General features: G+C 48.3%; 10 protein-coding genes across 11 annotated transcripts in view; 7 read left to right on the top strand and 3 right to left on the bottom strand.

Moving 5' to 3' along the window:
* Positions 1–131: 131 nt before the first annotated feature.
* CNF00490 (conserved hypothetical protein) lies at positions 132–1,516 on the top strand. Its single transcript, XM_024657329.1, has 8 exons — positions 132–271; positions 325–345; positions 402–441; positions 497–601; positions 671–741; positions 792–813; positions 870–1,003; positions 1,056–1,516. Exons 1-8 carry the CDS (start codon positions 254–256, stop codon positions 1,434–1,436), a joined length of 792 nt encoding a protein of 263 aa, XP_024513075.1. The 5' UTR covers positions 132–253; the 3' UTR covers positions 1,437–1,516.
* Positions 1,517–1,798: 282 nt separating this feature from the next.
* CNF00480 (hypothetical protein) lies at positions 1,799–3,205 on the top strand. Its single transcript, XM_571475.2, has 3 exons — positions 1,799–2,102; positions 2,165–2,378; positions 2,431–3,205. Exons 1-3 carry the CDS (start codon positions 1,897–1,899, stop codon positions 3,163–3,165), a joined length of 1,155 nt encoding a protein of 384 aa, XP_571475.1. The 5' UTR covers positions 1,799–1,896; the 3' UTR covers positions 3,166–3,205.
* Positions 3,206–3,599: 394 nt separating this feature from the next.
* On the top strand, positions 3,600–4,500 carry CNF00470 (hypothetical protein). The gene is made up of 3 exons (XM_571476.1): positions 3,600–3,970; positions 4,023–4,103; positions 4,159–4,500. Exons 1-3 carry the CDS (start codon positions 3,647–3,649, stop codon positions 4,387–4,389), a joined length of 636 nt encoding a protein of 211 aa, XP_571476.1. The 5' UTR covers positions 3,600–3,646; the 3' UTR covers positions 4,390–4,500.
* On the bottom strand, positions 4,397–7,610 carry CNF00460 (alpha-glucoside transport-related protein, putative). Its single transcript, XM_571470.2, has 9 exons — positions 7,207–7,610; positions 6,926–7,142; positions 6,780–6,862; positions 6,528–6,721; positions 6,186–6,473; positions 6,011–6,126; positions 5,838–5,956; positions 5,669–5,788; positions 4,397–5,593 (listed from the first exon to the last, which is right to left on the bottom strand). The coding sequence occupies exons 1-9, from the start codon at positions 7,392–7,394 to the stop codon at positions 5,227–5,229; spliced, it is 1,692 nt and encodes a 563-aa protein (XP_571470.1). The 5' UTR covers positions 7,395–7,610; the 3' UTR covers positions 4,397–5,226.
* A 650-nt stretch (positions 7,611–8,260) lies between these two features.
* Positions 8,261–12,139, bottom strand: CNF00450 (hypothetical protein). 2 transcript variants are annotated; one of them, XM_024658554.1, is made up of 15 exons: positions 11,910–12,139; positions 11,806–11,840; positions 11,585–11,727; positions 11,271–11,526; positions 10,702–11,210; positions 10,538–10,646; positions 10,015–10,443; positions 9,916–9,951; positions 9,785–9,843; positions 9,587–9,724; positions 9,067–9,529; positions 8,906–8,987; positions 8,596–8,846; positions 8,457–8,544; positions 8,261–8,406 (listed from the first exon to the last, which is right to left on the bottom strand). In XM_024658554.1, the coding sequence occupies exons 1-15, from the start codon at positions 11,977–11,979 to the stop codon at positions 8,372–8,374; spliced, it is 2,703 nt and encodes a 900-aa protein (XP_024514482.1). In that variant the 5' UTR covers positions 11,980–12,139; the 3' UTR covers positions 8,261–8,371. The 2 variants fall into 2 exon arrangements, with proteins under 2 accessions (XP_024514482.1, XP_024513022.1); XM_024657328.1 differs by having other exon boundaries at positions 8,261–8,544.
* Positions 12,140–12,246: 107 nt separating this feature from the next.
* Positions 12,247–14,912, top strand: CNF00440 (basic amino acid transporter, putative). The gene is made up of 7 exons (XM_571477.2): positions 12,247–12,713; positions 12,834–13,024; positions 13,119–13,358; positions 13,439–13,831; positions 13,918–14,017; positions 14,099–14,521; positions 14,601–14,912. The coding sequence occupies exons 1-7, from the start codon at positions 12,605–12,607 to the stop codon at positions 14,693–14,695; spliced, it is 1,551 nt and encodes a 516-aa protein (XP_571477.1). The 5' UTR covers positions 12,247–12,604; the 3' UTR covers positions 14,696–14,912.
* A 202-nt stretch (positions 14,913–15,114) lies between these two features.
* On the top strand, positions 15,115–16,825 carry CNF00430 (peptidyl-prolyl cis-trans isomerase, putative). The gene is made up of 4 exons (XM_571478.2): positions 15,115–15,303; positions 15,432–15,602; positions 15,692–15,792; positions 15,901–16,825. The coding sequence occupies exons 1-4, from the start codon at positions 15,211–15,213 to the stop codon at positions 16,661–16,663; spliced, it is 1,128 nt and encodes a 375-aa protein (XP_571478.1). The 5' UTR covers positions 15,115–15,210; the 3' UTR covers positions 16,664–16,825.
* Positions 16,796–19,351, bottom strand: CNF00420 (SLY1 protein, putative). Its single transcript, XM_571469.2, has 5 exons — positions 19,050–19,351; positions 18,527–19,002; positions 18,330–18,476; positions 17,468–18,276; positions 16,796–17,403 (listed from the first exon to the last, which is right to left on the bottom strand). The coding sequence occupies exons 1-5, from the start codon at positions 19,301–19,303 to the stop codon at positions 16,858–16,860; spliced, it is 2,232 nt and encodes a 743-aa protein (XP_571469.2). The 5' UTR covers positions 19,304–19,351; the 3' UTR covers positions 16,796–16,857.
* Positions 19,352–19,758: 407 nt separating this feature from the next.
* Positions 19,759–21,544, top strand: CNF00410 (hypothetical protein). Its single transcript, XM_024657327.1, has 7 exons — positions 19,759–20,188; positions 20,258–20,499; positions 20,566–20,683; positions 20,769–20,847; positions 20,914–20,979; positions 21,046–21,132; positions 21,191–21,544. The coding sequence occupies exons 1-7, from the start codon at positions 20,069–20,071 to the stop codon at positions 21,310–21,312; spliced, it is 834 nt and encodes a 277-aa protein (XP_024513021.1). The 5' UTR covers positions 19,759–20,068; the 3' UTR covers positions 21,313–21,544.
* A 138-nt stretch (positions 21,545–21,682) lies between these two features.
* Positions 21,683–22,866, top strand: part of CNF00400 (UMP-CMP kinase, putative) — a 1,245-nt gene continuing 61 nt past the window's right edge. Inside the window, exons 1-5 of the mRNA XM_571305.2 lie at positions 21,683–22,003; positions 22,081–22,137; positions 22,207–22,316; positions 22,381–22,639; positions 22,693–22,866. The exon at positions 22,693–22,866 is cut by the window's right edge and continues 61 nt beyond it. Of these exons, the coding sequence (XP_571305.1) occupies positions 21,760–22,003; positions 22,081–22,137; positions 22,207–22,316; positions 22,381–22,639; positions 22,693–22,850 (828 nt within the window). The 5' untranslated portion in view covers positions 21,683–21,759 and the 3' untranslated portion in view covers positions 22,851–22,866. The remainder of the gene's footprint in view (positions 22,004–22,080; positions 22,138–22,206; positions 22,317–22,380; positions 22,640–22,692) is intronic.

Genomic DNA, 22,866 nt, shown 5'->3' with positions numbered 1-22,866 from the left:
GCGACGCTGAGACACGACACGCTTGGACCACCAGGCACAAACAAGTGCCACATGTCGGTGTTTCGGGCATACGCGTGGAGTCTGGTTACTCGCTGCTGTTGCATGAATGGTTTACATAGAGCCTTTTGGCGGATGCATATACAGCATACACTACTATCGATATAACCCATCCGCTTAAACAGACGGGTTCGGACACCATACAGTACCGGACAGAGATACAAAAACAGAGAAGCAGAAAGTGTAATACCCCAAAATGAGGCTCACTCACGATGTAAGTTGGTTCGACAATGAAATGGAGCATACGCTAACATGACATTTCTATAGTTTGTTTCGAATGCGCCATCTGTTAGTCACATCTGGACCCGGCACACCTTTTGAACGAGTTACTGAACGCACCGCAGCATTTGAACCCGTTGAAGGAGAGAGAATTGGAGCTTAGGGGTAGGCGAGCACAGCTTGACAGTTGCAAGATCGGATCGTTGACAGGATGTTGTAGGACTTCAAATACCCGTTATTGAGAATTTGGCATCTCACCAAGGGACATACGACACTCTCAACCTTAACGACAACTCCATTACTGTTCTCGGTAACATTCCCAATTGTATGTCAAGAGCTTTGAGGTGTTGATGTGAGTAGAACCTTGAGGACGGGAGCTCATGGATTGGTGTAGCACCACGATTGCAAGCTATACATGCTGCCAACAACCAAATATCGTCAATCAGCCCCTCATTACCTCCTAATGTGAGTGTGTTGGATTTCATGCAATCCTTTAGTTGACGTCGTGCTTGCAGATCCCTAATCTTGTGACTCTCGGTTCGTGCAACTATCAGTCTTTATTTGAAGCGACAGTATCTGACTTTGTTGTTTAGTTCTTACCGATAATGCTATCTCATCCCTCGCCTCCCTTATTCCTCTCGAAACATTGACATCCTTACGGCATCTCTCCCTCAGAGGAAACCCTGTAACTCAACAAGAACACTACAAGGAGTTTGTAGTTTGGAAGGTTTGTCAGTATTATCAAACCGCTAGACCGGGCATTGACCACTCGTTTTCAGGTGGCCAAGGGAAACCTCCATACTCTCGATTTCGAACGTATCAAAGACTCAGTCCGTGAATCCGCCAGAAAACTCCTCACCGACCCGCTCACCTCCCTCCCCAACTCCCTTGCCCACCAGCTCTCAATCCCCACGACATCCAACATTCCTGGCTCTACTTTGAGTATCAAGGCTCTCCCTTCAAATGGCGTGCAAAAGGGACCAGGTGCAAAGGGAAGGTTAATGACACCAGATGAGAAGAGAAGAGTTGTGGAGGCGCTTACTAGAGCGCAAACGGCGGACGAGGTGAGGAAGTTGGAGAGAATGCTGGCAGATGGATTGGTTCCAGATGGTGGTGTGGATGAGGCAGTTGAGGGTGCCGTTGAGGTGAATGGATCATAAGGACTGAGAGTCAGACGAAAAGTACATACAGATTGTCTAGACGATGTTATCGATTTCGCATGGACTTTCATGTTACTATAGCCTGCTCTTTAGCCGCCGCGTCAAATAAATGGTACAGACTAGTAGGGATACCACTGCCGGCATTTTGCCAGAGCTATTTGACTCCTGCATCAATCAGTACTGAATTTGTGCTGTCCATCTTTCACTTTGGCTCCGTCCTGACTCAATCAGGATGCAAAACAGCAGATAGTTAACCTCCACCTTTTTACGTAATTCAAAGGCTACTCATGCGGTCATGTTCCAGCGTCATCAGAAAATTCCGAGATGCTTGAAGATGTCCTCGGAATACTTTCGAGCGCGACTCCGCATAATCTCTATTTTCTCTATTTGGAAACGTCTGCAAAAAGAGCTATTTAAACTTAGACAGATCCCCTAGAAGCCGCACAAGAGATATCTCAAAATGGCATATAGAACACTTACCCGCTCTTTGCCTCGCTCGCTTGTTACTCCAATTCGTTTCCCCTTTCGATCTCTCTCCACCACTCTTCGCCGAAGTGATATCCTCTCCGACCTTGAAGAGAAGCTCCACCCTCGAGAGTTAGTTGAAAGAAAAAAGAAGTTGATGGAAGAGAAATATGCTGATAAATTGAGAAAGGCTGCTGAAAAGTGAGTTCTAACTATCCCCATTGGCTAATTTATCCGAGAAATCGCTGAGTGTTCGATCGTAGGGAAGGCGTCCAGGATATCGAAGAGCTCAAAAAGAAGGTACTTCAACCCAAGCTTGATGCTGCCAAGGAAGCTGCTAGACTTGCAGAAGAAAAAATCAAGGCTGAGAAGCAACTCAAGGAGGATCCGGTGGAGAAGAAGGTCGTAGCTGAGCGAAAGAAGAAGTTGGAGAAGAAGGAGGTTTCGCAGGCCGAGGGTGACAAGTCAGGTATCAAGGTGAGCTGTTTCTGATTAGAACGGTCTGTAATACTCGCTTATTGTCGTATAGCCCCTGTCATCCATTATCAATCTCCCTCTTATTCACCTTACCCCACACGACACTAACGCCATCTCCCAAATCTGGAATGCCTATCACACTTCCCACCCTACCCTCTCCAACTCATTCCTCTCTGCGTCCCTCCCTGCATCCACATACGCTTCCATGCTCGCTCTCGCCAAACAAAACCCTTTCTTCGTCATCCCCCTTCCTCGATTATCAGAAGCTCCCGTTGAAGCTGCCAATCACCCTGAGATGAAGACCGACGAGTACGAAATGTTCTACCTTCAGTGGCTCTTCCACCCGACCCCTACTGCCTCTTCCCCTCCTTCCTCCGAACCTAATCCCGAACCCTTACCTTTAACCACCTCCGCTATCTTCACTCCTCTAGAAGAATTTAAAAAGTCTGGCGAATGGGCCCAACCTTACCTCGTCTTGACTCATTACCCCGACCTCGCCCAGACCCACTCTCTCGTCCTTATGCGAGGCGAAATCTCCCCCGCATCCGCTTCTGGCCCTCCTGGGAGTCTCGCTAACCCAGGTTTCTTGCTGTCCCAGCAACAAGCTCAGTTGTTGGCTTTGGCCTTGCAGAGGTTCTATTGCACTGATATTCCTGTGCCAGGGGAGTCGGCCAAGCAGAAGGATGAAAGACTGAAGAGGCAAGACGCATTGAGAGGGTTTAGGGAAAGGCCTGAAGAATGGAACTGGACTGGTTTGGTGGAAATGGCTTATGGGGGTTTGGTATAAGCCGATAGAAGTTCATCAAAATGCATATGTGACACATCAAAGCCTTTTGATTTCGATTTCATTTGACTAGCCCATTAAGGGGATCCTCATTACATAGCATGATGGTAATGGGGACGATGTGCGATAAGCATCTGTAGATGTAGATTGGGAGTAAATTGAGGTTTATTTATCATGTCAAGCGTTGCTGCACAGTCGTAGGGTTGGTGCGGTTCAAATTGATCCGTACACGCAGAAAGGACGAATATCAACAAAGTAACTATAAATACGTAGTATGCGTGCGGTTCAGTAAAGCGTCGGTTGCACGGACAGGTTGATGGAGGCTGATAATTTTACGTAAAATGTTTTTACAAAGGGGGAACCTGCCTATTTATGCGCTGTTTACCGCTGTTCTCACCATTCGTTTCTTCGTAGGTAGTCGTTTCGTCGTTATATCAGTCGATCGAATACTTGCAACTTGAACGTCAAGGAATAGCCATTACCAATGATATTAGACATATCAACACCATTCCCGTCTCTCGAACCAAACACCCTGTACTCCTTCTCCCCGTACCCGCTTTTGCCGCGCAGACACCTCAATCACGTTCTCTTGCACCCTCCTAACGATCAACCTCAACCGCAACCCCAAGCTGGACCCAGCACATCTTCCCTTCGTGGTGTGAATTATTGCAAAGAGAGAGATGAGATCAACAAATTGATGAGACGAGCTGAAAGACGAGCTTTGATGGGTAAGAATCCTGCAGGAATGATGCTGGGAAGAGAAGATGAGGAAGTTGCAATAGAAGAGGACGTATTGGAGCACGAGCAGGTATGTTGCTGAATTTGGTATTGTGAACGATATGTGCTAAATAGGGTAAAAGATGAACGTAAACATGTTTGGCCATCGGTTCCTATTACCCTTCGGGAGACGGCAGACACAGATGGAAATGGACTCTGCTCCCGTATGTAAATTGATTTGCTTTGAGTGAACGGTATTTAACGTAGTTTCTCAATCAGTCACCATCTCCTTCAGAACCAGATAATGAGCATCGCCAAGAAGACAACTCCATGGCTATTCCAGTGAACACTTTACCAGATGAAGACGACGATGAGGCGCGAGGTCAAGATCTCGATGCCAGTATAGAGGATATGGATGACACCGACGAATATGATGATTTCGGGGACGGTGCAGAGGGTGTGGAAGCCAGAGATCTGGATGGTGACATGGAAGATATGGATGAGGAATAGTACTGTATCATCAACCATTGTATCTGCTACTGCCTCTACGTCTGCTTCACCTCATAAACAATCATCGGCTGCGCCGTCATCTAACGATCCATCTGCGTCTTCTGCGACCGCGCTCACCTGAACCGGCTGCCCAACCTTCCTCGTCTCCCTCTCTCGAACCTTCACCATCTTCCTCTTCCTAATCTTCCATCACTGTTGCATCAACTTGGGACCTACATCATCCGACACAACCTCTTTGCCAAAGCAAAGCAACGCCGCGTCCAGCAGAAATCACATCTCTTCCCTCTACAGCACTTAAGCTCGGCGGCTGCAGAGCCAATTAAGTTCTCGGGCTGATCCTACTTCTGCCGAACCCTCAAATTCAATCTCCACCAGCTCGCACCCACTTGTCAGTTCTTCGGTAGCAACCTCGTCATCAGGAAGCCGATCTCCTAACTCTGTAGGGCAAGCTCTGCATCCATTTCGAACTTTTTGGTTGCTTGTTCAGGGCCGACCACACCGGAGCCTGCTAGTTCCCAACCCGCAGTGAATTCGGAAGTACCTTTGTCTACAGCTTCTTCAAATCCCAGTACTTCTCAGTCCATATCTCAACCTTCCGCCCAAAGCTCGGGAACCCCTCTGCCGTTAGAATTTGATACCTTGCAGAGATTAAGACTAAAAAGCATAGTCACGCACATCGACGTACATATGACTCAATTACCCAGTACAACTTGTTCCAATGAGAAAACCTATTAAAAATAAAAAATCCCCTGATGCAAACTACCACAAATGTAATTCGTCTATTCTTGCTTCGAATTCAGCCTGTTAAAACTTGATGATCTCGCTTTGCTCAAGCGTCTACTTTTCTAAACCCGTTAGGGAATACTCCACATGGGCGATTGAAGGTTTGCTAGACAGTTTTCCGTCAAATGTTTCGACTGCAATAATATTGTCAAAATGGCCTTCGTGGTCAGCGAACTGATCAACGGTTGTCGAAGCGAATTTCCTGGCAGTGATTTTGTTCTCAAAGAGGACGTCGAGTTCGCCATATGTCCTGTCTTTGGCTTCGGGAAGCCTGAAGAACGTCCAGATGAGACATAGGAAAGCAAACCCGCCCCAGAAAAAGCCGGTCTTGGCACCCCAATTCAACTCCGCAGAGTTGAGGAAATAAGGCATGATAACAGCGTTAACGATACCAATGATGACGTATGCGATTCGAGCGATGCTATTGAGGTGGTGTTGATTAGCCAGTGACTGAAAGACAGAGTAAAAAAATTGGCAATTATCAATTGCTACTCACGCAACGGTTTTGGCCCTGAGCCGAGTTGAGGAAATTTCACCGACGATGGTGTAACAAACAGGACCAACAGTAGCATCGTATAATGCAGTGTAAACTAGAAGCAAAGCCCCAACAGCCCATCTAGGAAGAAGCGCCAATCAGCGTCGAGTAGCCCGAGGACTGAACTCACTGAGCACCCGAATTTGAGACTGAAACGAAGCCTAGTGCTCCAATGATTACAAGGAAGACGACCATGCCGGCGAGACCGACCAAATATAGTCTTCTTCGGCCAACACTTCCCATAAGGATCTGAACAAAGGGGCATTTTAGCTCATTATCTATATCCAAAGAAATAATACCTACCCATGAAACAACAGTCCCGCAGATACCGAGAGCGTACTGGGCAATGGACAGGTTAAAGGCCTGGGTAATAGGGAGACCGGCTTGCTCCAGGAAGAAAGTAGAATAGGCCATAAATGCTACCCAAAGACAAGTACATCAGCCGGGGGCCCATAAACCTCATAAGGCAAAGACCGACCACCGCCACACAGATTCTGAACCATCCAAGCTCCAGCCGCAATCTCTGTCCTGCGGAGATCGACACCTTTGAAGCAATCCCAGTAGCTAGTACCTTCGGCCATGGTCTTTTCAATGGCGTTGGTGTGTTTCATGAGGGAGAGCGAGTTCTCAACCTCCTCATCAGAAGGGCTGCTAAAGAGCCGTCGAATTGTTCGTCGAGCATCATCGTGTCGGCCGTTTCGTACTTGCCACCAAGGTGATTCGGGGGCGAAAAGACAGCCAACTAAAATTGGAACGGGCCAAATCCCTGTGATCGAAGTTGTTGTTAGTGACGGCCATTTTCTCTGGCCGGGGTGCTCACACTGGAGAGCGAAGGGTAGCCTATAAGCCCATTGCCCTTCCATTGACAGAACGGATCGAAGGACTCCGGAAGCAATAATTTGACCCATTACCCAACAGAGGTTGACATATGCCGTCAGATACGGTCGGAGAGCTACTGGAGAGACTTCGGCGGCGTATGCGGTAGTTAGAGTCTGGAAGATACCCCAGGGGATCCTGAGAGCAAACAGGCGTCAGCTTTGACAAAAAACATCAAATGTTTCGTGAGATTTACCCTTGTAAGATCTCACCCGCCAGCAGGGTCTGAATATTTTGCGCGAAGAAGGGAATAAAGATAGCACAAATCATCATGATAAGCTGGAAGGGCCATTGAAGTATACATCAGCGTCACGTGGTTTGTATACATGTGCAGCAACCTACGGCACCGATCATTGTCTTCTTATAACCGAATCTCTCAGATGCCCAGCCATTTATGCAGAGACCGATGATTTCACCGACGTTGGCACCGTTGGTGAGACCTGCTTGCCAAGCGGCAGTAATAGACCAACCATCTTCAAGCTCAACACCATATTTCTGGACAAATTGAGGAAGAGCATAAAAGTTACTGATGAGGATGGCATCAAAACCCTCCATAACACTACACGTGCAACCGATCAGTGCTGTTTGCAAATAGAAAAGATTTGGCCCAGATGGTCACTTACAGCGATGTGGATAGCAAGACGGACCAAGCTACCGCTCGTGGATAGCGTCTCAGACTTTCCTTGAGTGATAGCGATTTCTCGCTTTCCATACCTTGTCGCGCTGATTGGACAACATCATCGTAGTCTTCGATATCACCCTTGACGCGGTCGAGTACCACCTGCTCGGCGGCAGTTGGGTCCTTCGACATGTAGATGTGGATGTCAATGGGATGAAACAGATGTGGCCTTAGTGAGTTTTTCCTCGCAGTGCCATCATGTGGCCTTACAGTTACAGTTATATGTTGACCTTCATTGGGTTCAACATTGTGATGTCTGACGACTTGGTACCTGATCCAGGAATGGCCCACGGAAGATGTGTTGTTTGGGCCCCGTTGGGGAGTCCACGCCAATGGGGCACCCAGACCCTGAAAAATCGAAAGTCGAATGTCAACGTAACTACAGTGCGACAATCCATCTCCCAGTAGATAACAAAATTATTATTGTTACCCAAAATCCCCCCATCATGCTCAAAATGAAGCTTCTTCTTTACGGCATTGAGTCCCGCGCGACGGGTCGATGAAGAATTCTGAGCCCGGTTTAGGGCCGAAAAGTGTATTTGACTGGGGAAAAGGTCCCACCGAGGCAGGCTAATAATGAAGTTCCGCAGTTCAGGAACAGGTCCTGTTCAAGCCAAAAAGGAAGGCGTTTATCCTTACTTTTTTCCTCGAGAAGAGGATCCTGCCTTCGTCTCGTGGACAACTAAAATTCAGGATTTTGGAGAAATGCGTGTCCTGTCTGTACGATACATTACTACTAGTCCGTAGTAGTTAGGCCAGTTACCAGAGTAGAACGTCAGACTGTATCTTTCAACAGAGGTTGAGTCCACTTTTTCATGAATCCTGAAGATTTCATCTGAATGGAATTCAACTGTCAGACAACCTGCCGATTCACCGTCTATTGTCCCGGCCAATTCGGCTATATATCTTCTGTAACGATCTTGAGTAGTTACTGTGCATTATGGGAATGGCGCTCTGCGTTGATTGCGATCAGGCACTGTGGTGATATTGAATTTGAGGTGGAAGATATGTACATATTATTAAGAGAGTTTCTCCGTGTAACTATTATTATTGTATAATTAACAACTATACTGTACAGTTATAAGCATATATATCGTCCCCTCAGAACGTTATTTGGCAAAGACAAAATCAACGCTTCTAGGCGCTATCCGTGATTCAGCTTGCAGAATAGTCGTTGCAAAAAAATACACTGACCAGGCCCGATATCAACGTTTTCTGGAATCTCTACACCATCTCCGGTGATATCCAACAATCTGATGTTCAACGCCAACTCTGTCAAGATCTTCATCGGGAGTCAGTACTGACTGATAATTAGGGTATAAACCAAACTTGCCTGTATGTAGTTTGCAGAATCTTGACTAGTCATTCCGCCATCTTTCAATACCTTTATCCCATCACTCCATTCTGCAAGCTGCGCCGCATGTATCGCATCCAAATCCAGCAAACTTTTCTCCAAAGTCACACCAGTGGCGGTTGGTAGAGATGAGATGAGAGAGAAGCTCAGCTTGGATATGAGGTTGGGTGAGCGAGAGTTGACTGGAGTGCTAGTCTCTTGCTTGACAGAAGAGATGCTAGAGATTTTGACTGCATATGAACCATGATATCAAATGACTGGCGATACTCTGAGCACAGAAAGGACTCACTGCGGTGCGTGAGAGATTCAAAAGACGGACTTCCGGATCGCTGCTCAAAATCGTCCCAAGCAATCGTCTTTCTGTCCTCCGACTACAACGTCGCCCTTCCGCATCAGCTCTCATCTAAAAAGCACCGAACCATAACAAAAACGAAAACACTCAAAACTTACCAGACGCAAAAATCTCAATGGTTTACTCGGATTCGCTTTCGCCATAACAACCATACCCGGTACAAGCAACCTCGCCGCATTAAACCATCCACCTTGCAACATGCACCCCACCCTCTGTTCACAAACAACATCCCAAACCTCCTTCCCCAATTTTTTCTTCAAACTTCTCACCGCGTTCCTCCGCATCATCCCTCCTTCTTTCTCCAAAAAATCCATCTGCCGATCACGGATGGTACGATAAGCGGTGGTGAGAAAATCTTGTTCCAGGTGGAACCAGTTTTTGCTTAATTCGGGCAAGAGCTCATCGATAGAGGTAGTTTGTGAGGAAGAGGAACGAGTGGTATTGGCAGTGGTTGCGATGAGGGACGTGGTAGTAGGAGAAAGGGTGAGGGTGAGATGCGAGCGGATGAGATGGGTGAGGCGATAGAAGTCGGGGGTGCATGAGTTGGACTCTTGCCACATTCTTTAATATTTGTCAGCTCCAAATCCAAAGACAATGTTGAAACTCAGAATAGCTCACCTGAGGAAGAACTTCAAAACAAGATGGTGCAAGTTTGGGAAGTTTAACAGGAATAGTTGGAAAGAGGTAGGTGCGTGATGGCCTGTGCCGGCCTGCGAGATCTTGTAATGCTCACAAAGCAGCTTGACACATTCGGCGCTGAAGATGGACCAGTTCAGTTGAGGCCAGATCAGGTATGGTTGGGTGATATGGACATACCTCGCTTTGCCGATGGGACATCGCCTTTCAGCAGGTTTGGCTTGTTGTTCCATCACAAGCTACGGGAGATAAATCGACATCAATATTATGCCAGACCTCCCCCTCTTGGGGAGTGAGTATACAGTGCTCACGTTGTTAAACCTCTCTTCATGGGTCGCAAACCAGTGCTAAACCCCAAGTACATCAGTCATGCTTTGGACACGCACTGAAAAAGCGATTCCGGTTCTTACCAGACACTCTAAACCCAGTTCACCTACATCCCTAAACATCGCACCCTCACCCAACACTCCATCCTGGTCTTCTTCGCCTAATCCAATCATCCACCATCCTTTCACCCCTCTATCTATCTCTCCTAAACCTAGCCCAAACTTTCCCATTCCCGTTCCGGGCTCTGCTCCCAGTCCGGCCCCCGTACTCATCCCAAGTTGACCACCGCTCATCGCCTCCCAGCCCCCATCTCCGGCTTCTCCCCCTATTTTTTTGGCCAACTCTCCCAATTTTCCCGCCTCCCATATATCTTTCAACATCTTTTCATGCTCTTTATACTGTCCCGGCCGCACGGATCGTAGACGCTTGTGTTGCAGTATAACGCAGAGACGGGATTGGAAATCGAGAATATGCGGAGAGATGATGTTATTTGTGCTTGTTGGTATTAAGCGCTGTATAACATTTGATTATTTTTTTGGGAATTTTCGATTGAATGAATAGTTAGTAACGAGGAACGGAGATGATAGAGACATAGGAGGGACGCACAGAGACATATCTGCAGATCCCCAATTTTTCCAAGATCCATACAAGTTCGTTATACTGCCTGCTACCTTCTTGATTTCCTGATCTCAGACAAGCATTGATCAAACCAAGACTGTTTTCAACAATAAGCTTCTACTCCTACAAAAGGTAATCACGGTATCATTCACCTTTGTGCAACTAGCTCCAAGTCACCTGTACCTTCTAGCCTTTTGACAAGTATTTTGAAAAGATACTCGGCATTGGCGACTGATCCTTCATCTTCACCTGATGATACAATGTTGAGTTGTTTGATTAAAATGTACAATTTATCGAAGCCGTATAACGAATGACCTTTATAATGGTGGTGCTGATCTTTCTCCGCGGGGGTCAGTTCTCTAGATTTGCGTTTCGCTCGATTTTTACCTCCAATCACATCGTGTCGCGGCCCAGGCCCCAATCCAGGCTTGAGTCCTGGAGCTTTTGTCGATGCCGAAATTAAGAGTTCTGGTGGGTTATCATGATGGGAAGAGGATAGACGAGAGATTACTAGTTTACGAATGATGGCTGTTGCAGGTCTTAGGACGTTGGGCTGGGTAGCGTAGATGAGTAAGAGTAAGATACGGGTGATAAAGGTATCCGTAAGATCTGCCCAGGCTGATTCATATTCAAGAACACCTCTTATGCCTTGGAGAGCATACTGCATAGTAAGGTCAGTAAGCAATCGCGCCAACGTGACAGGAGTGAGTTGAAGTCTTACAGCGAGAGTATTTCCCGTTAAACCATTTTCCGACTCCAAAATCTTGACCAATGTTCGCATGCCTCCCTTGAGTAAAAATTCTGCAGTAAATTCTTCTTCGCTGACAAACTTCTGGAAATTGAAGAGAGCCAATTTGAGGGGAAGAACATCTTCCGCTGGCGGGGTATCGGGCGTAGACTCTGCTAATGATCTGCGACGGGTAGATTTAAGGGAAGCTACTACGATGAGAGCTTCTGTCGTTGGCGAAGCACAGAGCCTGGGACAGTACTCCTTGTCAATATTTACCATACAGCAGGTATAATACCAGTGCTCACTTTAGAGTGTCGTGATTGTACACTTTGCTCGGCAGATTGTTTTGAGTGACAAGGTTGTCCTCTTCATCTCTCAGACAGAGGGTAATATGATGTTCCTCGGTAGCAAAGGATGCTGCCATGACCTCGACGATATAAGTTATACGCTACAATATCTGTTATCAGGCTGCTGCTTGCTAAACTACTCCATTCCGTTCGAACTGAAAGTCTGGTTGAGAACTTACAGCCTCGGGGTCTATCCTCGCCGGTATCCGTCGTCCTAAAAGGCATCTGTCAATACCGAAATTCACAGAAACGATGTTAACAAAACCCAGAACGTATCAATCACCTTTGAACGTGACAACATTAGTGGGTATAGCCTGTTTGCTGGTGAACGGCTCTACGCCTGATTGGTCCATGATTTATGCCCGATGCGTGATTGATGGGATGGCTTTCGCTTCAAATGCGGTGTATATATGTCTTAATGTTTGCAATATCTATGCAGAGGCTTTGCCTACGAGGTAAGTAAGTTGTACTCTGTAAACAGTCAGTATGGCAAGACTGGAATATCGGGGCTGCGGGATGTAACGTTACTCTCATCAACAAGGTCTTTGACAATGCCGGAAAGGGCGCCGTCGTCATCAGGTCCGCGTTAATTGTCCTTGAAGTTGTCTTTATCAAAACAAATCCACACTTATATCTTTCTTCTTTTGATTTTACAACCTTGCTCTCTATATACGCATACCGCTCCGCCCAATATATACACGCCCATACCAGAAGTGCGGGCGAATGGCCTCCGTACCCCTCACTCCACTTCCCATGAACACCACTCATAACAATGTGCATCACCGATATTCACCGCACTCTGACACCATAACCACACCCATAACCGAAACCACTCCTGCACTCGGATCGGATGATCACGCGGATACTGGAAATGAAAATCAGCCTGGTAGGAGGGGCGATTCTGTTGATGGAGAGGATATTGATCAATTCATAGCTGGTAAGCACACCATACAGTAGTGGAGTGAGCTGATACGGCTTATGGATAAAGATAATCAAGCATTGGATGAACTGCCGATGCTGACAGGGTCGAAACATGCAAACAAGCGGTTATTTGCTGCGTTCATGATCTTCGGTCTTTTAAACAATGGTGAGTCCTGAGCAGAGCAATCGAGCGACCGGCTCAGCTTCTCAGCTCCAGGGAAGCTGTCATGGTGAGGGGGTAAAATAACGAGCTAAACAATGTATTCTACTCATCGACACATGATAGTCCTGTACGTGATCATCTTATCAGCAGCGTTGGACCTCGTATCGGCCGATACTCCCAAAGGTGTTGTCGCGCTGTTCAACATCTTCCCTGCGTTGATCACCAAAGTTGTCTGGCCATTGCTCTCAAATGGAAAGATTCGGTATACTAGGAGAGTGGGGTTTTGTACAATTTGTAGCTGGTTTGGTATAATAGTGAGCCTCCCTCTTCCATTCCTTTTTTTCTCAAGTTTCTTCGTCATTTGGCTGGAAGGCTTCAATGGCTCGGTGGCTGACACTCCTAACAAAGACAATCGCATTATCCTCATCTCTATCTCCACGTCTCCTCGGGATATCCCTAGCCTCATTATCCTCCGGTATGGGAGAACTCACCTTCTTACAACTCACGACCACCCTCCCTACTGAGGCAACGTCCAAGACGGCTTTGGGAGCATGGTCTAGCGGAACCGGGTTTGCGGGTGTAGCAGGTGCAGGGATATGGTGGTTGTTAAGAGGCTTGGGTGTGAAAGGTGGGTTGGGATTGTCTAGTGTGAGCCAAACTCATTCCATTTGTTCGCATCGCATTACGTGTGGTGAAGAGCTCCGGGAATTGACTGATTTTGTGTATAGTTTTTACCATTGTTTTTTCCAATTACATACAAATACATCCTGCCTCCCTTTTCTCATCTTGAGGCTTCTTCAGACTCATCTCCTTATCAACGGCTTCCAATGTCTTCATCATTATCGAATAATAACAATTTTCGGCCTCCTGCAATCCTCATCTCAGTGCCATCATCCGAGTATGTCCCACAACATACGCCTCTCTTATCTTCCGGGTTTATCGATCGAGACAGAGACAGGAACAGGGATGGAGAGGAATTAACAGATGGGGATAAGAGATTAATGGGAATGAGAGCTTCAAGGTTGACGACACAGGAAAAGATGAAGTTGCTGCGACCATTGGTGGTGAGATACATGCTTCCGCTTTGTGCAGTTTACGTGGAGGAATATGTCATCAACTCTGTGCGTTCATCTCCCTTCCTTCCTTCTTCTCCTTGTCCCACTTTTCTCGATGAAGACTGATGACTGATGGCCGAGTTTGGGTTTAGGGAGTAGCACCTACGCTGGTTTTTCCATTGCCAACGTACGGACTTTGGTCGTGGCTCTTCAAATCTCCTCGTGATTACTATCCTTTTTGGTCACTTACCTGTATGTTGCCCTTTTATCCCGTCCCTTGAAGACTAGAAAAAGATTACTTAATTTTAATCACGGATACACCAAAAATGACAGACCAAACTTTTGTTTTTCTTTCCCGCTCATCCCTCTCCCTCGGCCTACCGCCTATACCCAAACGACTTCTCCCTTTACCGGCTATCATCCAATTCCTAGTCCTTTCCCTTCTTTTTCTTCAAGCAAAGACGTTTTTCTTCTCCTCTCCTGCTTACACTCCTCCAGCAGACGGAGATGGTGGGGTGGATAGAAGTATTACAATTGTTTTCTTATTAATTTGTTTGGAAGGGCTGTGTGGTGGGAGCGGGTATGTCAACACGTTTTACCACGTGGGCAGAGAAGGCAGTGTCAGTGAAAACTATGACGCTGATGGCGATAATGAGATGGGTGGGGATCGAAGAACTGTGAATGTGACGGAGATGGAGAAGAAGGCGATGGAAAGAGAGTTTAGGATCGGTGCTGTTGGAGCGGCTGATTCGACTGGTACGTTTTCCTCATCTCGTATCCAAAGCGTAATTGGCGCATTGAATAGATGAACGGATGCTGAATGAGTAAATTTCAGGTATCCTATTTGCATCGCTCATCTCAATGCCCCTTGAAATAGCACTTTGTCGAAGCCAGGTTGATCAAGGAAGGACAATGTGTCGGGAGCTTTAACTGCCTGAACTATAACTTCCTGAACTGTAACAGCCAGATTGAGACCGAAGCGGAGAGTGTCACCTTCTCGAGTACGTCTTAGTCTTCTATTGTGGAAGGCGTACTGCGCAATGTGTCAACACAGTACACATAATTTGTAAAAATAATGCATTCTTGTGGAAGGCATATTCCAATAATGTGTCAATACAGTACACATAATTTGTAAAATCAATGCATTCATGTGGAAGGCATACTGTGAAATGTGTCAATACAGCAAACATAATTTGTAAAAGTAAAAAAATGCATGTATCTTTCCATCAGATCATGTTCTTTTTTATTCAGAGCATATCGTAAGCCCCCCGGGACTGGCTGTTTGTTCTCAAACCTCAACCACCACCTTTCTCGAACTCTCTCGAAGGTCGCTCATCCGTTTTGGAAGGGGAGAAACGAATATAAATATAAATCTATTCTCTCTTCCATCCCATCCTTCCTTTTCACACGCATCTTTCTAACGCCATCGGAGTCGAAACGTCCAGATGTCCAATACCATCGCCTATTTTGACATCACCATCGCCAACGAGCCTGCTGGTAGGCTCACTTTCGAGCTCTTTGACGATGTTGTCCCCAAGGTATGTCTGTTTATGCATCTCTGGCCACCATGCCTGCAGCCTCAAGAGTCAGTTGCAGTAGGCAGGGAGATCGGGGCAAATGTCTGGCTATCATGGATCCCACGATTATTAACCATTAGTTTTTGTAGACTGCCAACAACTTTAAGCACCTCTGTATCGGAGACAAGACCAACGAAGCCGGCGTTAAGCTCGCGTATGCCGGGTCTAGCTTCCACAGGTGCATCAAGGGCTTCATGCTGCAAGGTGGTGACTTTACCAGGGGCGACGGAACCGGTGGAGAGTCCATCTATGGCGAGAAGGTTAGTCGAATCCTCCGTCCTCCTCCAAAGATTCTAGAGGAGTGCTTTGTGTTTTGTTTGTTTTGCGTTGGCTGACTTGATGAGGAAAGTTTGAGGATGAAAACTTTGAATTGAAGCACGATAAGCCTATGCTTCTTTCCATGGCTAATGCCGGACCTGGTACTAATGGATCTCAATTCTTTATTACTACGTAAGTCTTCTCGTCTCATGTAAGAGGTAGAAAACACGGGACGTTTTTACATTCGTCTGGTCTTGACGAACCACAGACAGCGGCTAACATTTGCTTTCATTATATTAGCGTCCCCACCCCACATCTCGATGGGAAGCACGTCGTGTTCGGCCGAGTCATCTACAACCGCTCCCTCGTCCGCCGCATCGAAAACATCCCCACCACATCCGACCGTCCCGACCAGGCGGTCACCATCTCTTCCGCCGGCGTCCTCTCCCCCGACGAATTCGCCCAGCTCGAGGCTGAACGTCAAGCCAAACAAGCCGGCTCTGATGGTGGTGATATCTGGGAAGACTGGCCTCAGGACGAAGAAGGTGTGGACGCTGAGAAGCCTGAAGAAGCGCTCGTCGTAGCCGGCAAGCTGAAGGAAGTGGGTACAAAGGAGTTTAAAGCGGGAAACTTTGCGGTGGCGTTGGACAAGTACCAAAAGGCATTGAGGTACCTCGACGTCCACCCTGTACTCCCCAATGACTCCCCCGCCGAACTGGTCGAGTCCTTCCGTTCTCTCCGACTCCCACTTCTCACCAACGCTGCCCTGTGCGCTTTGAAGCTCCCCGCGTCGCCCAACACATCTTCCCTGGTCGTCTCCCTCACTTCCCGAGCCTTGACCTTGCCAAACCTCTCAGCTTCCGAGAAGGGTAAGGCCCTTTACAGGCGGGCTCAGGCGTATGTCCTCAAGAAGGATGACGAAGCTGCGGAGAAGGATTTGAAGGGTGCGTTGGAGTGTGTACCAGGGGATGCCGGGGTGATCAAATTGTTGAAGGATGTAGAGGCGAAGAGGAAGGCGAGGAGGGAGAAGGAAAGGCAGGCGTTTGCCAAGATGTTTGGATAGAAATTGTTAGATTTGGGGGAACAACGGTAGGATGTCATAACGATCAACGAAATGAACGTTCCTTTTTTAATTTTTTTTTTAATATTGAGTATGCAAACGTCAACATTCTACGTCTTTTTATTTTTTATTTTTATTTTTTATTCATGCACATCCATCAATGGTCCCCATCTAAGAACTCCATAAAAATCCTACAGCTAGACACTCCCCAGCTCTTCCAGACTCTTTAAAAACTTTTCGGGATTCAAAATCTCCGTACTGCCATACGTCACTTTCCTTCCTCCTTGTCCCGTTACCCCTTGCGCCCCCGCTCCTCCGCCGGCACCTGCTCCACCGCCGCCGCCATCTCTCCCACCGCCTCCCGACCTATTCGCCCAATCCATCAGATTGCCATACTCGACATAACCTCCTCCTCCTACTACGAACACCAACCCTTCACTAAACTGACTTCTTCCTCCCCCTGGTCCGCCTGCTCCCCCGCCACCGGCACCGGCACCGCCACCACCTCCACCGCCACCACCACCTGCATGACCGGGTCTCGCGCGAGACGTTTTCGGATCGAAGAACAGGTAATCATCCGTATCCTGCAATGCTTGACTAGACGCCGATGCCGGATCCATGAGCGCTTCCACCAGCCGGGTTAGGGTGAGGTCTTTCCGTGCGGGGAGGAAGGATTTGACGCCAGAGATGAGGTTGTCGAGCCCTACGGTTGGGATACCGCCTTCTCTTAATCTATCCGTGATCTATGTTGAAAAAATAATGATCTGATGAGTGTGGATGCAGGGCAGAGTGAAGGGAAAGACTTACACGGTTACCAAGCGCACTGAACCCTCTTGTCCATTCACCTCCACCTCCCGACTGACTCTGGGCCGCCACGGCCGGCTGGACCGCCAACGTGGACATGCGATGAATATCCCTCACTTTCTTCACATATTCCAATGCGCGCGTATCCGCCCCGTGCTCCTTTAACACGCCCTCGAGCTCCTTCATATCCTCCTTTGAAAGCGCCCCATCTTGGGTGGAGAGAAAGTAGATGATGACCAAGCGGAGTTGGTCGAGCGGGGAAGGGGAGGCAGTTTGCCCCGGCTCGTCGGTAGCGCCGTTCAGGACGGAGAGGATGGTAGCTTTTGTCTGTTTGCTCGCTGTTTCCTCGACTTGGAACAAGTTGTCCAGTCCACGTTCTTTGATGGATTGTAACAATGCGGTGGCAATGTTCATGTGCGTATCGAGAATCTGTTTGCGCGCGGTGAGTTCGGGTAAAGCGGTAATGGCGGTTTTCAAGTTTGCAGTGTTGGATGTAAAGTCGATTTGGGAAACGTCATTGACATCGCTTATCCCTGTTGACCTCGTGATTTCAGCCGCATCCGTCTTGTACTTGCTCAGATCAGTGTCGATATCTTCCGCCACGGCTGGGAAAGGGTTGCCCGCGTTTTTGGCCCAGAAGAAATCTTTGGAATCGATATCGTAAGATTTTTTTGTGAGACGACCGTTTTCGGGGGAAGAGACGGTGACTCTGTTGAGTTTCATGTCGAGCACGTCGGACACGAGAGCTTGGTATGTCCAAGAGTGGGAGAGCATGGGGATGAGGTCAATGTTTCGGTCCATAATCGCGAGGACTATTAGTTCAACGTTCGTCAGCAATAGTATTTATGTTACCTTGGCGACTTACGGGGACGCTGGAGAGCATCGACAGTGTATGCATCGCGTGTATTGCGGGAAGAGGTTGATGCGATATGGTCGCGCAGCTTGGCATCTAAACGACGAGCGACCATCTCTGCCGCATTACCTCGCGGACACCTGATGATAGGCGTCATGTCTGCCAAAATAATCAGCCTTTATCCATCCGTTGGCATCTAGTCGACATACTCATGGTGGTGATCACGCTGAACAGTCCGTTGGCAATACGTCCAACCTCTTCTTCAATATCAACCTCTGTCGCTCTCGGGTCGTTGAGAACCACGTAACTTCCCCGCCCTTCCACCCATTCCTCCCTGACATCCTTCCCCTTCTTTCCTTTCCCTGCCGCGCCGTCGGCATCCTGCCTGAGCTCTCTCCTTGGCAAGAGGGAGAACATATTCGGTGAGGGGACGACAAAGTCCAAAAACTGGTCCGTGACGCTGGCGATGAGCTGGCCGGTCTGTCCGGAAGGGTCGTTGGACAAGATGAGAGATGCGAGCTCCTCGAGCAACGAGCGGGGCAGGGAAGAGGTGAAGGCGAGGTAGTAGGAGGCGTATAAGGGCGGGTTGAGGTCTTCGGCGATGCGGCGGATGTTGGAGAGCGTCGGCGAGACAAAGTAGACGGCAGGCACATCGGCGAGTGGCGGCCGCGCCGAGTGCAGCTGCCTGTGGGTGCATGAGCAACACGGCCGGCGTGGCGACGGAGGACTCACATGTGGAGAGTGACGCCCTGCTCCCGGAGGTCCTGGACGCGCAGCGTGGTGGCGAGCACGTCCTGGCTGGCGTCGTCGAGGATCAGCACCTTCCACACGAGGGGCGGCTGGGCGGCGTCGTCGAACGGGGCGCCGGGGGAGGACGGGCGGGGGAACGGGCCGGCCGCCGCCGGGTTTGCCGGCGGCGGGTTGTTGAGGTTGAGCAGCGTGAGGAGCGCGTGCGTCTGTGCGTTCAGCAGCGAGGGGCGGGTCATCGCGGGGTGGAGATGAGAGAAGCCAGGACTGCCATGCGCATCTGTATGCCGTCGAGGTGGCATTCGTTACGTAAACTTCAATCGTCCGAGTAGCTTCGGGTGGAGGCCGGGCGCGGGGGACTTGCTTCTTTCCCACGCTCTCCTCGGTTTGTTTGGTTTCCTCCCATCCGTCAAAGCTATTCCTAGCGCGTTTGTTACGAGCCAGGACAGGAAAAGAAGTGGATGCCATCTAGTCATCCCGGAATAAAGGCGGTTGCTACATCTTCAGTATATATGTATGATGGACGTGCGACAGGGTGCAGCGAACGTACACAGATCGGGACAACATTTGTACAATTTACGATCGATTCCCAACCGCAAAATGGTCAACGATCGATTCTCAACACCAGCAAAATGGTCCGAATTTCGGACCTATTTCCATTCCCTATTAATATCCATCCCCTGGCGATCGCCTACTTCTTTCTCATACGCGGTCATCATAAAAGACTCGATTGCCGCTACATTTGTAACAAGTCACAGCACTTTTGCCTGGGTATTTTGTTGCTGTTTGAAACATTACAAACATCGGGTCGGCGGCCGGTGCTGCAAAGTAAGCGGCGGTTCCCGCCTTCATAATCTTTCGTCCGTTATATAGCAACCACGCAAGATTCACAGACCGACGATGGACATATCCATGCGATATTAACTCTGCCCTTGCTTTTTTACCACTAGCTTCCATCTTGACATTCTGAACAAGCCAATACTAAGCACTGAAAGGAAAAAATAATGGCCGCAGCAGACGTCGAGATGCCCTTGGCAGAATCATCATCATCTCTCGCGACCTTGTCGAGGAGACAGCATTTGGGTCAGACATTTGAGGCCTACCGGGCCGAGTTGGACGACGAGGTAAGCCTTATCTTTTCTTGATCTCTTCCCCTGGTACCGATGTTAACGTGTTAACGGACTATCCTGTAGAATGCCCTGCGAGAAAAGCTCATCATCCTCTCTCGATCAATCACCCAGCTGTCCAAGAAACTCATCTTCCACCTCCACCGAGGAGCCACTTCCCAGCCAGCTCAACGTCAGAAAAACATCAACGAGGCCGAGAAAAAGGAAAGAGAGATTGCTGCAGTGTTCAAGAATATCAGACAAGAGTTGAGCGATGCCAGGCCGGGTGAAAGTTGGGAAAGTGGGTTCTGGAAGTGGAGAAAGTCCATGTGGGTGTGCAAGGCTTGGAGAATGTAGACATGGGCCAACAGATGCTGATGGAAAGCGCTTTGAAGAACACCTGGGCTTGAAGAGTACATTGAAGGCTTGTCTTTCATGTGGTACCTGCAACATGGTGGTCTGGTGCCTCTCGACCAAGTGCAAAAAGCGCTTTCTGACGAGAATGGTGAACCCGTAAGTTTTGGCCCCAATTCCCCGTGGCATTTTTAAAGATCGATATCGTTAACAACGGTCCTACGACTAATGATGGGATGAATAGTTGATCTTCGTCACGCCGGAAGACTACATCCTGGGGATGTCTGACCTTACCGGCGAATTAATGCGATATGCAACAAACGGTACGTTAATGCAAGATTTCCCGCAAGTTTCTTCGGAAAAGCTCTTAATGACGTGACCTCCTGAAGCTCTCGGTACTGGTGACCATGAGACTCCATTATCCATCTGCGACTTTGTTCGAACTGTCAAGACTCGTAAGTCGCTGCTACCAAAGATCGACGTTTGCAACAAGCTGATAATTCGTTTTTTCTTTTTTTGAGATTTTGACGCAGTCAATCCAGATGCTATCAGGCAACTCTCAAAGAAACAGGAAGAGACTCAAAGATCATTAGAAAAGATTGAGAAGGGTGAGTAGAACGTTCCCTTACGTTGAGAGCCCATGACGAATGCTGACCGTCGCACAAGTTTGCTATGCCCTTCGTCTTCGATTAATCGAGTTTGCAGACAGACCCGATATTCTCGCGCAAATGGCAAAGAGGGCGCTGGATGATGCTGCTGATAAAGGGCAGGGACCTGCTACCGAGTAAAGATAGAGGGGGGCAAAGGAAGCAGTGCCGTTATGCTGTACATATACACCGACCATGAAAAGAAGCAGATCGAATAGGATGCTGGAACTGGAGTGAGGCTCGAAACTCGATTCGTTTTTGCGTCATCCTTGCATTCCAGACCTAATTCTTAGCCCAGAGAAAAAAAAACGTACTTGCCACTCATGACCAACATCTGTACCATAACATCTATGCATGCATGACAAGAGAAGGGGATATACAACGCTGGTTGGCATTATTATTGACGGTAGACGGGGAGTGCGCCACAGCTGGCTCCACCGATCCGTTCAGAAGCGCAATAATTTATAGTTGTTGAGCTAAAATGATCATCCTCCCGCCAGCTCGTCGCGCTTCGTTTCAGATTTGTTTATCCTTCTATTGCTTTTACCTCTATACTTTCATAATTTATATAGCGCATCGATAATCAGCATGACTGTCATTGACACCATCAAGGACAAGCTCCACCATCATCACCATCACGACAAGCATGCTGCCGCCGAGCCTGCTGCTGCCCAAGCCCAAACCCAAACCCAAACCCAAACTCCCCCCACGCCTGTCAGCCCAGAAACCAGCAAGGACGCTTCCGCCGCTCCTGATGTCGAATTCTCCGACAAACCTGTCTTTGATGCCAACAAGGTCACTGTGATCTTTGTCCTCGGTGGACCTGGTGCAGGTATGTATCGTATTCTTGTGGAGAGGTGAGAATGAGAGGGTTGAGGAGAGGACAGAAAGCTGAAGATGAGCGGATAGGCAAGGGTACACAGTGTGAGAAGCTCGTTGCCGAGTATGGCTTCAAGCACCTTTCCGGTCAGTTAATCTTGGGCATCTGTGAGCTTGAAAAAAAGAGGCCTAACGAATGAATGTTGGTGACTTTAGCTGGTGACCTTTTGCGAGCTGAGCGATCTCGTGAAGGATCAAAGTACGGTGCGATGATCACCGAGTACATCACTGAGGGAAAGATCGTCCCTATGGAGGTTACCATCAAGGTAAGCCAACCCAAATAAATTCTGTTTTTATTGCAGCGCTTATTAAACATATCTACCCGTACAGCTCCTTGAGAACGCCATGACCGAAACCCTTTCCACTCCCCCCTCTGCTCCTGGATGGTCGAACGGCTTTGGTCGATTCCTCATCGATGGGTTTCCCCGTAAGATGGACCAGGCCCTCAAGTTTGACGAATCTGTTTGCAAATCTAGCTTTGTGCTCTTCTTCAGCACTTCTGAGGAGATCTTGCTTCAGCGATTGTTGGAGAGGGGTAAGACTAGTGGAAGAGAGGACGACAACAAGGAGAGTATCGTAAAGCGATTCCGTACGTTTCAGCCCCCTAAATAAACCACACTGAGATATGCTGACATGAAGCAGGAACGTTCCTCGAGACTTCCCTGCCTGTTGTCGACTACTACCGCGAACGAAACAAGGTTGTTGAGATCGACTCTTCTCCCTCGATCGACGAGGTGTACGCCGTTGTCAAGGGTGAGATGGACGCCCGTTTACCCAAGAAGGGTCCCGCGTATGAGTAAGAAGGATGATAGATTC

The sequence above is a fragment of the Cryptococcus neoformans genome (assembly GCF_000091045.1).
Source record: "Cryptococcus neoformans var. neoformans JEC21 chromosome 6 sequence".
In the NCBI taxonomy this organism is placed as follows: Eukaryota; Fungi; Basidiomycota; class Tremellomycetes; order Tremellales; family Cryptococcaceae; genus Cryptococcus; species Cryptococcus deneoformans.
Note: the sequence above shows the minus strand (reverse complement) of the source record. Positions and strands in the feature narration are given on the sequence as shown.